Below are 13,943 nucleotides of genomic sequence, written 5' to 3'. Positions count from 1 at the left end.
TGAACTTCTACAAAAGTATTGGGACAGTGCACTGGGTTTTGTGGTGTACTAGATAATGTCAAATTGCACGTAGTTAAAATGTAAATTACGATATTATCGTAGACTATATATATATATATATCTATCATACACCCTTACTCAGGTGTCAGCGAGCTCCGGCTCGGTGTCCTCATCCCATCGCCTCTCATTATTCTACCGATTCGGTGACCTTATCATTTTCGATTCCCTTTCCAAATTGTCGATAAAGGATTTAATTACGAGCCGGAGTTCGCCGAAGGGTTACGCACACGCACGGCTGCGTCGTCAGTCAGAGCGGCGGGAAAAAAACAGCGATAGGAACCTGAGGAACATCTCGGGTAAAAGAAAAAAAACAACGAAATCCATTTTTTATTCGTAAACTGATCAAAGGGCGAAAGGATTCGGCAAACGAATCACAGGTCAAATAGAAATCAGACGTAACGATCCTGCAGTACGAGGGAGAAGGCCGTGACGGCTTCCTGCAGCTCTGATCTATATTTCAAAAGAATCGGAATGAGGAAGACGGAGCTCCGAGTCTCAGAAGGTGGACTGCAGTGAAGTTGTAGACTTCAGCGTGAACAAGAGTTTTGAACCCTGAGATCAATCTCGTGCACAATGAGGCTGCATTACTGCAAACCCTTTTCTTAAGTGCTGTATTTCTGCCTGAGAAACACACCGGCACCTACGTGACAAAGTAAAAGAAGACGGGATTAAAAAAAAGACGAGAGGAAAAAAAAAAACGAATTGTAAATTATAAAAAATTTTAAAACAGTATAAAATATGAAAATTTATATGATTGGCCTCTTATACAACATGAATTTGCACGAACACACACACGCACACGGACACACACCTGACCCTTATCTTCTAAATCTAAGGAGGATTTACAATCACAACTTTTCACACATTAATTACGCGTTTAATAACTGAGATAGAGATCTTCGGAGGTCGTTCTTTGGAAGAAAAAAAAGTGTGTGTGTGTGTGTGTGTGTGTGTGTGTGTTTGTGTGTGTGTAACTTCAAAGCGCACTGCAGTTCAAATCGCACAATTACTGCTCTCTGACACGATGCCTTCTCTAGGAACTGTGTGTGTGTGTGTGTGTGTGTGTGTGTGTGTGTGTGTGTGTGTGTGTGTGTGTGTGTTTTGCAACAGAAGGGTGAAAGAGCGAAGGACACGTATGCAAATGTGAGGAGGAAGAGAGGCATCTCCAGTCATAACATGCAACAGAGAGCCATCATTGCTCATTCTGCTCGTGTTTCGAGCGTGTCAGAGGCCAAATCCGCCTACGCCTCCGAAATAACGAAGAAAAATCAGCGATGTGTTTACTGTACGCTGCTTCAATCCTGGTCTAGCCTTTATTCCATGTGTGTGTGTGTATGTGTGTGTCTGTGTAAGTGTGTGGGGAGGAAAACATTGTAAACAGCTCCAGGCCAAGCCAGGTTGTGCATAATAAAGAGATCTTGTGAGAGCCGTAATGTCAGCGAAGCTCCTTGATGAATAATACAGCACTTTTTCGAGATGCCTGAAAAGCCACACAACAAAGGAGGAATATTAATTCCGATGCGATATTTTCACGGTGGGGGGGGGGTTGGGAGGCTTTGCCCCACCGCGTCGCCGGGTTCACCGCCATTTCTGTTCACGTGATTAAAGGGAACTCATTCATCAGCCATTCATCTTCAGGAATATTACATGATTTTCTCAATGAGTGTATTTTTGCTGGGCAGCTGTTCATGTTTTACCCACAATGCCCTTCAAATACACTCTATGGACAAAAGTTAGTGGACACCTGACCATTTTTTTTAAGGTCCCACTCCACTTACAGTCCCCATTTCCGGGTATAATAATCTCCACTCCTCTGGGAAGAGGAATCTCCTTTATGGAGATTTGTGCTCATTCATTGAGCCACAAGGGTAGTAAAGTCAGGTAGTGATGTAGATGAGAAGGTGATGAGGCCTGGGGTGCCATCAGCGTTCACATTCATCCCAAAGGTGTACAATAGGGTTGGAGCTCTACAGCAGATCTTCCACATACATTGAACCCATGGAAAGCAGATCCTATTAAAGCTGACTAGAGTAAAATGTGGTTCAAATGAAGGGGGAAATTGTAATGGTAGTGCATCTAAGGATGTCATGTACAATTGTGTGCCTCCAAGTTTGGGGTAAGAGTTTGAAGAAGAACCACACATGGCTAGAAAAGTCAGGTGTCTTAATACTTTTGGGCATATTGTGTTCAGGGGTCTTCATCTTACATATAGAATGAAAACAAGTAACCTTAAGTAACCTTAATGCTGATTGTGCATAAAAAAACTGCGACTAAGCTAAAGCTGTTTAGCGTTTGTGCTAAAAGTTTGGAGAAGAAGCACATATGGTTTGAAAAGTCGGGTCCAATACTTCTGGACATGTGCATGGGCACCAAACGAGAAGCTCCAGAATCACTGAAAAGACTGGACACCAGGGGTTTTACATCATAAATGCATTTTGCTGTGTTTGAAGATTTTCTTTGAACATGTCCTTCAGAGGCAGATAGAAATACACCCCCGAAACACACTGAACAGCACTTTTTAATAACCCCAGCATTAACCTGAATCTGAGATCAATTTCCTTAAGCGAACTAAAATTTGAGGCTCATCAGCAATAAATGACTGATAGAACTTTAAGCTGATATCTCATTTTAATCCCTTCTTTCGACGCTGGTGGCACCGTATGACTCTGTAGCCCGAGATATTTTCTCAAAGAATTGCAGATCGAGGTTGGAGTTTTGGTTTTGGAGAGAAACATCTTTTAACCAAGGATATCTAATTAGCATCAGAGGAAAATAAACCTAAACATCCGTAACCAGGAACATGTTACTGCAAAAGAGAGCGCTTTACAGTTTCTTTTTTAAACAATAGGTCGTTCCATTGAAGAAATTTACTTCATGATATTGAGGGGAAATTAGACAAAGCAAAGAAAATGTCAAACAAAACCACCATCGCTTACGGAGGTCTAAAAATCACTAGCAATTTAAAAAAACAAATGCTAGCTAGCAAAAGAAGAATAAGGCTAGAATGTGGTGTTTGCGAATAAGCTAATAAGGTTTAGCTACTGATGAGTACAAAACGATTTGATAATAAAATCGCCAGTGGTGGAAAATGAGATAGCAAACAATATCAAATAAGTTAGCTAACTGTGAAGAATGGGCTAGTTAATAATAGACAATGAATTAGCTAACAGAGGCTTAACTAGCAAAAAAAAAAATCTTGAAAATGATCAAGCTGTTAAAGGTGAATGAAGTAGCTAACATCAAAGCCATAACTAGCAGAAGATTAAAAAGAATGAACTATTTGTCAATGGTGAATAAAGTAGCTAACAACACCTAACAAGCTAGTGAAATACGGAGAATGTCAATCAGAAGGAATTCGCTAACAGTAAAGAATGAATTGGTTGATAACCGAGAATGATGAAGCGAACAGTGGAGCAATACGAGTTTGAGATTGAGACTAAACTAGCAACTAATACAGCATGAGCTAGCAACAGAAAACTAGCTAGTGAACAGTACAGAATGAGTTAGCAAACAGGGAAGATTGACCAAGTTAATAATAGAGAATCATCTAGCTAACAGTTGAGAATAAAAAAAAAAAAAGAGATGAGACTAGCTAGCAATAGAAAAATAAGAAGCTAACACCAAAAGAGAACTGACTAGCTAACTGACGCTGGAGAACTGACTAGCTAACATTGAAAATGTTTAGTGTAAACAAGCTTACACTAAAAAATTCATTGATACATTGATAATGGAGAAAAAATGAGTTAACAGTGAAGCACTAAGCAGTTATAAGTAGATTTAGACTAAACTAGCTGCTAATAGAATATGAACTAGCAAACAGAGAACTTGCTAGTGAACAGTACTAAATGAGTTAGCAAACAGTGAAGAATGACGAAGTTAATAATTGAGAATTAAACAGCTAACACTGGATAATTCATTTATCAGCTCATAACGGAGAATGAAAAAGTGAACAGTGGAGCAATAAGGAGTTAACGACTGCGAAAAACTGGCAGCTAATGGAGCATGAGCTAGCAAACAACAGAGAACCAGCTAGTGAAAATCAGCAAATAAGTTAGCTAAAAATGAACAGTGAACAAGTTAGCTAACATTGGAAAACTAAGGAGCTTTGAATCGAACATGATTTATACAGAATGAGTTTATTGACAGTGAAGAAAACCTGAATGAATTCTCTGACAATGGAAAATTAACTAGCAAACTATGTAGAATGGATTATTTAATAACGAATAAATGAATTACTCAGCATTACCGATTTAATACTGAAGAATGAGAAATAAAATAAAAAAAGAAAACTTTGAGCGGTGGAGAATGATAGAGATTAAGATAAAGCATGATCTGGCTAACAATGGATGACAAGGTAGTTACCAGCTAAGAATGAAGAAGCTAACAGTAGAGTAAGAGGCAGTGTGGGAGATCAACCAAGGATTAAAAAAAAACAGTATAAAATGCATTGATTGATAATGTTGGGGATGAAGTTGAGGATGGAGAAGGAGCTAAAGCAGGTGAATTAGCTCAGACTGGAGAGAAGCTAACTGTGAGCTAGGGATGCTAGGTTTGAATTAATGAGGTTGTACTGTGAGGATAAAAAAAATGTATTATGGTGTAGCATGAGCTAGCAGTGATGTTACATACGTTAAAGAGAACGTGAATGTGGAAGATCTACTCACGCATGCACAAGGGCACGTCACCGCTCCAGGATCCTTGGCCCACGCAGGTAAGAGCTTCAGGGAAAGAGAGCTCGTATCCGTTCAGGCAGCGGTAACTAATGCTGGTGCCCCACTGGAACATGGAGCCCTCGACCTCACCGTTAGAGATTTGAGGTGGAGGTGGACACATTACCGCTGCATTGAAGAGAAAAAGAAACTGAATTAACATCGGAAGAACCGATAGCTAGAACCTGAAATTTTGTACTTTTTTGTACGAGGTGATCTCAAATGGCATGTTTGATGGCATCACAAGGCTGGATGCACAGTCACAGAGAGCACCGAACTTTATAAGTCACTGTCTCAAAGGTTGGCGTTTTGACACCGTCGCAGAGATTCGGCGCGAACCACAGAAGCTGCTTGACACGCTTCGTAAAGGAGACTTCCAGGACACGTTTCAGACGTGGCAGAAACACTGGGAGAGCTTTATTGCTGTGCAAGGGGACTATTTTTAAAGTGACAGAGTGTAAACGCAAATAAATACCCTCTCGTATGTTATAGTTGTTCCAGTCCTCGAGCAGGGTACGCAACGCAAGCGACGATGAAAGATTTGGTGCAGGAAAAGTTTCCGAAAATCCTGTGACATTTCCTCGACCACTGTGGCGTCTAACTCACTGACAATGGTCTGCATTTGCAGGTTTTCTGTCTAGTTTCTCTTTAGTGCTTCAGGTGGAGCGATGTCAAGCAGCTGGCAGATGCTCGACCTAAATAAAGCATGTGGGCCAAACGGCAGACGATTGAAAAGCAGCATTTCTGAGGTGTCCTTAAAGTTTTGTTTCATACTTGAGAGAAGATTTGTCTGAGACTTGGTGATTTCTGAGTCCTAACCTAGTTTCAAGTGTGTGCAAAAAAAAAAAAAAAGTTTGAAACTCGAAACTTGTTCCCTTCTCTTTTCTTGACATTTTCTTTTCTTTTCTTTGCTGGATTATTTTCACATGAAACCAAGAAATGATGTAAAATGACATCCCTTGACTTTCAAGGACATTCGAAGCACTGTGATGACTATAAAGATTATAAGGTGCAACCGTGCACTGTTTTTTGGAAACTCGAGCATTTGAATAATTAATAATCTTATAATAAATGGAACAGGCTTTGCTCTTTATGGACAAAAGTACCACCTTGTCAAAACCACTGCAACACACACTCTGAAGTGGATTTTTGCTCCCTCATGCCATACAAACCTTTTCTTTAATGCAGCTCTATGTATATAAAGTGTGTTTCTGTGATTTCAATGGTTTACTATAGGGCTTAATTTGTTTTTGTGAGAGGGGGGTGGGGTGGGGGGGGGTTCTGATGCACCTTTATTGAAACCAGTGTGAGGTCTTGACGCAGAGCGAGCGATTTAGACTTCCTTTAGAACCCAATATTAAAATTCTCCATAATCACATGTACGTTGTTGCCACAGCAGGAGATGAGATTAGAAACAAAACAACAAAAAAAAGTAAAAAAAAAAAAAAAGGCTCAGAGTGAGAATTAGGAACTACTGCTAAATTAGAAGAACAGCGATCAGTACAAGGTTGCGATGTTGGACAGGATGCGAACAGCCATGGGATTGGCAAAATAAAGCCACTTGGGTTTGGATGACATTTTCTAAATTGCTAATTTATACTTTGTCCAGAGAGAGAAAGAGAAAGAATATAAGCGAGTGAGAGAGAGACGAGAGAGAAGGCAAAAGCGAAAGAGAGAGAGACGAGAGAGAAGGGAGAAAACAAGTCGGTTGATATTTTGTCACAGTTGGCCGGGGAGCTGACGAGCCGCGGGTAGCAGCTGAGTGTGAGCCAAACATTAATAATTCATGAGTTGTTTTGACGAGCAAGTGTCCCAATAAAAAGAAAAGAACGAAAAAAGTTAATCAAACCCCTGAATCATGACACTCCTCCATACGCTCTGCACTGTAAACAGCCGTGGCCCGTTTAACACGCCAGCGTGCAAAATTTCACCACATCAGCCTCCCTTCAATATGTAATTACATCTCTCTTTCTCTCTCTCTTTCTCTTCACACCGCCGTATTTCAGATCGCTCTCTTAAACCAGCGGCTTGCTGCTAAATAAAGCCGTGTTCAGTGAATCGCTGGGCTTCAAAAATGTACAGTTGCACATCTGATCCAAGGGCCTCTAAGCTGAGATCTCTGGCATTACGGGAAGACAGAAGATCTATGAGTTCTCCTGCAGAGCTCTTGGGTTATGACAGCGATGCTCCGGTAAACATCAGACAGCAGGACCGAGACGATAACAACGGGGTCGAGGAGATTCAGAGCAGCAGATGTGGAGTCAGACAGGCTGGAGATCTATTGTTTCGGCAAATGCGTTTGTGGGAAAAAGGAAATTCGTTCGCGGTACGTTAGACGAAAACTGCTTTCTGGAAACGTCTACACATGACAATTGCTTGTGCAAGAAATTGTATTGCGTTCGCACACAAACCGAAGCCGAAACCATCAAGGATCTACTGCATCCAAAGACCTTACAGTTCGACCGATCGATAATTCACACTGATAGTTTTTCCAGGTCGCCCTATACAAAACGAAAGCGACATCTAGAGGTGAATCCCAGACGCCACGTGCTGTTTGTTTTTATTTGTGAAAATGTATACCAAACAGAAAGTAATGTCATATCTTAGCAGCTGCTTGGTGTACCGTCATCTAATCCACAGTCAGGGATGGGCAGTATTTATGACACATGTATTTCAAATACAGATTCCAAATCTAAAATAAATAACGAACATACGATTTTGTGATTTGTTTTTGAGAGTGTTGATGAAAATGGCTTCATATTTTGCATCAAAATACTTTAGTGTTTGGTATTTTTGTTTATAGCTGCTATAATGTAATTATTAACAGGAATAATAATAAAAAAGCATTAAATGTAGCTCTAATGGGATAAAGAGGACACCCAATGTCTCAATGTGTAAGCAATGTCAAAGTAATCAAAATATTGCGGTTTAGGCGCAATAAAGCATTTCAGGGACATGCCATTGTGAAAATTCCTACGATGAAGGTTATTTATTTATCTATTCATTCATTCATTCATTCATTCATTCATTCATTCATTCATTCATTCGAATATCTTATTTATTCCGCAGAGAAATTGCTATTTCTTCACATATCTCAGCAATGTTCGGAAGCAGGGGTCAGAGCAAAGGGTCAGCCATGATACAGCCCCCCTGGAGCACAGAGGGTTAAGGGCCTTGCTCAAGGGCCCCAAGAGAGATTGGCAATACAGGGGCCCTGTATTTTCTTTATATATATATATTTTATTTGATCAAAGAATGAAACTGTGTTTAAATAAATATAATAGTAATATAATTAAATGATAAAAAAAAAGAAAGATGTGTGTTCAATAGTCTGGTTGCTGATTATAATGGTGCGGTCGTTAGGTCCCGGGTAATGAGGTTAATAAGTTTGGCCTTGATACCCTGCTGGCGCAATATTATGACATTAAAATTCAGATGCTCACAATTAAAGTTTGGGTGAAACGACGCGGCCTCCATTCGAAGAAAGGGAACTCGGTGTAGTCTCAGTAAAATCTTTTGGGCAAAGAAGCCACACATTTGTTTAGGATGCCTTCAGATGTGGTAGGATCACATTTTCCTTTCATCCGAACATAAAAAAGCCAGCTCCATGTAGATCTGCTTTACATGGGTTGAAGTGAAAGATCTTTTGATATAGAGCTCCAACCCTATTGAACACATTGGAAAAGAATGTGAATGCTGACTGCATCCTTGTAACTGAATGAATCTCCACAAAATCTCATTATAGTCACGCTTTCATCCAGAGAGTCTAACATTTATCTCATTCAACAGTTGAGGGTTAAGGGCCTTGCTCAAGGGCCCATCAGTGGCAGCTTAATCATGCTGGGATTTGAACTCATGACCTTATGATTTTGAGATCCTACATATTAATCACAGATGTTCCACCCCTTTCCTACCCCCATAATTAGGTGGAACATCTTCCCAGAAGAGTGGAGATTATTATTTACTATTCGTGGAGAGAATATACAAATCATATAGTCATTATATAGTTATATAGTTGTGAAACTGTACCGATGTAAGATTGTATAGAGAATCCCTGCGTCAGAAGAAAAACCGCTCGAAATTTGGTGCAAAATATATATATATAAAAAAAAAAACAATAAAATAAAAGAGCAATAAAGCAATTCCAGGACGCAGGAGGATCTTTTACCTGGATGAAGTGAATAAAGAGCAATCTGGCTGCAGCAGGCTGTAGATCTGGCAGGTAGGAGAGTGTGGCCTATTCTTTTTGGGCCAAATAACCGTGTGTGTGTGTGTGTGTGTGTGTGTGTGTGTGTGTGTGTGTGTGTGTGTGTGTGTGTTTAAACCACGGCGGCTGTTTGGCATGTGTCACACGTAGCACGTCTCTTAACTCTCAGTCCCGCAGGCTACGTGTCACGCAGGAGCCACACAGGAACGAGAGCATCTCTGCCCCCTGTCTCGCCACACAAACGTTTCTTTTCTCACGCAAATTTCGAACTTTCGATTTTATTTATATTTTCTTATTGTGAGCTGTTTGTGAGACCAGGTTTTTTTAAGGGGATGTGAGGAAAGAGGGGATAAAATTAGCACGGAGACGCCATATTGAATTTCTGGACCGATAGACCTGATGTGTGTCATGGTCATATGTGAGGCTCATAACTGACACATACAAAAGAATTAAGTACAGATTTTTAAAAAAATAAAAAAAAATTATCGATTCGTAGTAATGTGGTTCTTTAACAAACGATTGTACAGGATGTCTTTGGATGCTCTGGCATTAAATTTCCCCTTTACCTGAACCCAAACCTGTTCCAGCATGACAATGCCCATGTACGCATTTGAGCACTCTGTTTTAGCTTGGAGTCTAATCTCACACAGGTCAGTGGACACTGACAGCTTTTAGTCTTTTAGGTAGACTTTCAGAAGAGAAAAGAAAAAAAACAAAAACAAGATCAAATGCAAAGAAAGAGAAAAAAAAGAGGCCATTACTCAAAACAACTAGAGGCATAAAGGCTCTATATTCTGACTAAACCCTGAGCATTAGACTCGAAAGGAAGTAAAGCAAAGATCTGGTTGAAAAAATGCTGAAAATATTTTTCTTTATCAAATCACAGCATGAATGAACTGTTACTATAGAAACGATAACGTATTACAACAAATGCATGAAAATTCTGACTAATCAGAATAAAGGACTGGTAGGAAATAAAGGAAACTGAAGAAAGGGCTTGCAGTAAAATGAACAGAAACGTAAACTAAATTGTTGTCCAGTTGTTTCTCTGTTGTGTAATTGAACTCTGTTTATGAGGTTGACCTGAAGTTTACACACAGTGTAATAACGATTCTTCACAATTTATTGAAACGTTTTTTGAAATTTATGGCCGTTAATTCAATTGTCTTATGTAAGTTAACGATTTTCATCAATGCCAGTGAAGCGTCGCTTGAACCTGAACCCCTGATCATTCAGCAGCTTGGGGTTAAAGTGTGTGGGAGAGAAAAGCTGTTCACTTCACAACACAAAACCTACGCACCATCGCTAAATCACCACAAAAATACAGTTTGCTCTGTTCAGTTTTCCTCAAGGCTGTATACTTTTTAAATTAGAAAGATGGATGGATGGATGGATGGATGGATGGATGGATGGATGGATGGATTGCTTATTCAAAGGATAATTCAATGGTGATTGGAATGCAAATGAATGATGGATGGAGGGATAGATAGATGGAATGTTGGATGGATGATTGGATGGTGGATGAATGGTGAATTGATGGATTGATGGATGATGGAATGGTGGATGGATGATTGGACGGTGGGATAGATGAATATTTGATAGATAGGTGTTTGGATTGATTATTGGAAGGAGGATTGAATGATGGTTGGATGACAAATGGATCCTGGATGGATTGATAGATGGATGATAAAATCTTGGATGGATAATTATGTTTCTAGATCAATGATTAAATGTTGGATGGATGGATTTGATGGATTGATGATTGGAAGGATAATTGAATGGTGGTTGGATGAAAAATGGATGGTGGATGGAACACTTGATTGGATGAATATATCCATGTATGTATGCATGGATGGGCATATAGCTGGTTAGACAGGTGAATGGATGAATGAATGGGCAAACTGATAGATGGATAAATGAAAGGACAGACAGACAGACAGACAGACAGACAGACAGACAGACAGACAGACAGACAGACAGACAGACAGACAGACAGATAGATAGATAGATAGATAGATAGATAGATAGATAGATAGATAGATAGATAGATAGATAGATTTACAACTTCCAAATATTTTAAGTGACTTTATATCCATTTTCATTTTAGCTTCCAGATAATCTACAGACTTGAAATATGAGGTTGGAGAATTCCCTTGAATGACATGGGTTCAGTGAATTTTATTTTCCCGCATATCCCAGCGATATTCGGAAGCAATGATACAGCGCCCCTCGAGCACAGAAGGTTAAGGGCCTTGTTCAAGGGCCCCAAGAGTGGCAGCTTGACGACACAAGAGCTTGAACTTCTGACCATCTTATCAGCAGCTTCTACCTTCTGTATATATTGGATGGTGATTGAATGATTGGATGGATGATGAGATGGACAATTGGATGGACAATTGGATGGATTGTTGGCTAAACCATTAATAAATCGTTGCATAAACAAATTTCTACCAGAATGGTGCCTGGAAATAGATGAATAAATAAACAAAGGTGCCAATAATTTGGCATTTTGGCAAAGTTATATTTTTAACAAAGCTTTATTAGATTCTGTCGGAATTGACAAAATATTCTTCCAAAGCATTGTTACGAACTTCCGAGCAGCTCTAATAATCCGTCACCACAGCGTTTGTGTGACTTTCAGTTCGAACAATACGGCGTTCTGAAATGAATCAGCGATCTTGGTGCCTGTGCAGAAGTCATTTTGGTTCCTAGTATGATCACAGGGGCTGATAAACGCGCTAAACAAATACCCCTGCGTTCAAATATACGCAGCCTCGTTTATTTACAATGTGGCTTTATTCTCATATTATTAAGACGATGCAATCTTACAAGCAGCAAAACAATGAGCTCTTACCGCTGCCGCATCTGCTGTCAATTACATTCACGGGGAATCTTTTATTATTATTTTTTCACTGGCAAATTTATTAGTCATTACAGAGCTCTCCGTATTTGTAGCTGGGTCATGACAGAGGGAGTTAGTTCATGCGTAACAAACCAATTCTGTTTATTTCCTTACCTCTCGAAAGACCAGGCATGAAAACGATGTTGGTTTCATGTAGAATCGAGCTTCATTAAATCCACTTTAAACTAAAAGGGATGAATTTTCATGGGTGGCCATGATCCTAAAAAATGCAGCATTCTGCTGAAGAAGAGCAGTTGCTCTGAAGAAGCAATGGTTCAGAATCAGGGTTTTTGCAGATGCTTTAAAGCGTGCAAGCCAAAGAAGGATAAAATGGCATTATTAGAGTCACTTGAATTCACACACTGAATTAAGAAGCGTAAAATTCCATGGACTCTTGAAACCTTTTCAAGACCTCGATTTTTCTTTTCAAAAACAGCAGTTCAAGCCATTACTGAAAATATGAGCATTCCAAATTAAGGAACAAAAAAGCGTCAAAGCCAGTCCTTAGGATTTATAATTACACATCTAAATGAGTGTAGATTTCACCTATTAAGAAAAATACAACAGGTAAAGTTCTGATTGTTACATTTTGAAGAAATGCTTAGACAAAGGTCAGAGAAAATGTTTAAATGTGGGTGGATGGATGGTTGAAAGATTGATGCATAAAAGGGTGGAAGGATGTGTGGGTAAAAGGTTGATGCATAAAAGGATGGCTGGATAGGTGAAAGGTCAATGCATAAAAGGATGGATGGGTGGGTGGAAGTGTGTACAGCAACCAGCAGCCATTATAAAGCCCACCTTCCCAATCAGAGAGCGGGGAATATATAAATAAATGCGAATATGAATCAATGTATAAATAGAGATAGGAAGCCAGTCATGCTGTATGGGTCATTTGGGTAAATGGGTAGATGTTTGGATAAAGTGGTGGAAGAATGGGCTACTGTAATGAATCTTGAAACTGAAGGATGGTGTGAGCATAATTGGTTAAATTAATTTAGTGAGTTTCAGTTAAACAAGAGAAAACAAAGGAATAGTTTTCTATCAGAGAGTAAAGAAAGGGTGGCTGGATGGATGGATGGATGGATGGATGGATGGATATGTGATTGGAAGGATGATTGGATGGTGAATGGATGGTGAATGGATGATTGAATTGATAGAATGGTGAATGGATTATTGGATGATGAATAGATGGTGGATAGATGGATGTATGGAATGTGGATATATGAAAAAATGGGTGGAGAATTGATTGGATGGGTAGATGATTGGATGGGGGATCAGGTGAACTATATGATTAATGGATCATTGGATACATTTTTGAATGGATGGATGATTAATGACGAATGGATGATTGGATGAATTGATGATTAGAATGTAGATAGATGGTGGATTGATGATTGGATGGTGAATGGATGACTGGATGGTGTATGGATAGATGATTGGATGCTGAATAACTGAATGTATGGTGGATGGGTGGATGATTGAATGGGTGAATGGAATGTGGATAGAGGGTGAATACATTTTTGAATGAATGAATGGAATGGATGGATGATTGGATCATTGACTAGATTATGGGATAGATAAATGGATGATTCAATGGATGGATGGATGGGTTGCTGGTAAATCCATGAATAAATGCTTGCATGAACAGATGGCTCCCAGAATGATGACTGAAAAAAGAGAGAGAGAGAAAGAGAGAGAGAGAGAGAGAGAGAGAGAGAGAGAGAGAGAGAGAGAGAGAGAGAAATAAATTGATGTATAGATGTCTATCCTGATGAAAGGATAATTGGCTTTTACTAACCAACAGAGAAACAAATCCTTCTTTTCTACTCAGAGAGCAGGGAATAGACAGACAGATGGATAGATGGATGGATAGAAAGATTGTGTAGGAAGGTTCATGAAGAGAGATGCATTGCAAGTGGATAATCTTCTTGATTGATGGGATCTTGACTTATTGTTCGCGCAGAAAATGACTTAATCTGAGTTTATATATCCAAACAATATTTATGATCATAAAAGCCCAAAGCAGGTTCCTGTGCTTGGGGCTGCTTCTGTTGGCAGTTGTGTG

At 39.5% G+C, this 13,943-nt stretch overlaps 1 protein-coding gene across 3 annotated transcripts in view; it reads right to left on the bottom strand.

Annotated features, from left to right (window-relative positions):
- The window catches only part of csmd3a (CUB and Sushi multiple domains 3a), a 245,184-nt gene that overhangs the window by 15,990 nt on the left and 215,251 nt on the right, over nt 1-13,943 (bottom strand). For all 3 annotated transcript variants that reach the window (XM_083529477.1, XM_083529478.1, XM_083529479.1), the window contains one exon: nt 4,725-4,898. In XM_083529477.1, the coding sequence (XP_083385603.1) occupies nt 4,725-4,898 (174 nt within the window). The remainder of the gene's footprint in view (nt 1-4,724; nt 4,899-13,943) is intronic.

This window comes from Silurus aristotelis, assembly GCF_946808225.1.
Source record: "Silurus aristotelis genome assembly, chromosome: 25".
Taxonomy (NCBI): domain Eukaryota; kingdom Metazoa; phylum Chordata; class Actinopteri; order Siluriformes; family Siluridae; genus Silurus; species Silurus aristotelis.
Note: the sequence above shows the minus strand (reverse complement) of the source record. Positions and strands in the feature narration are given on the sequence as shown.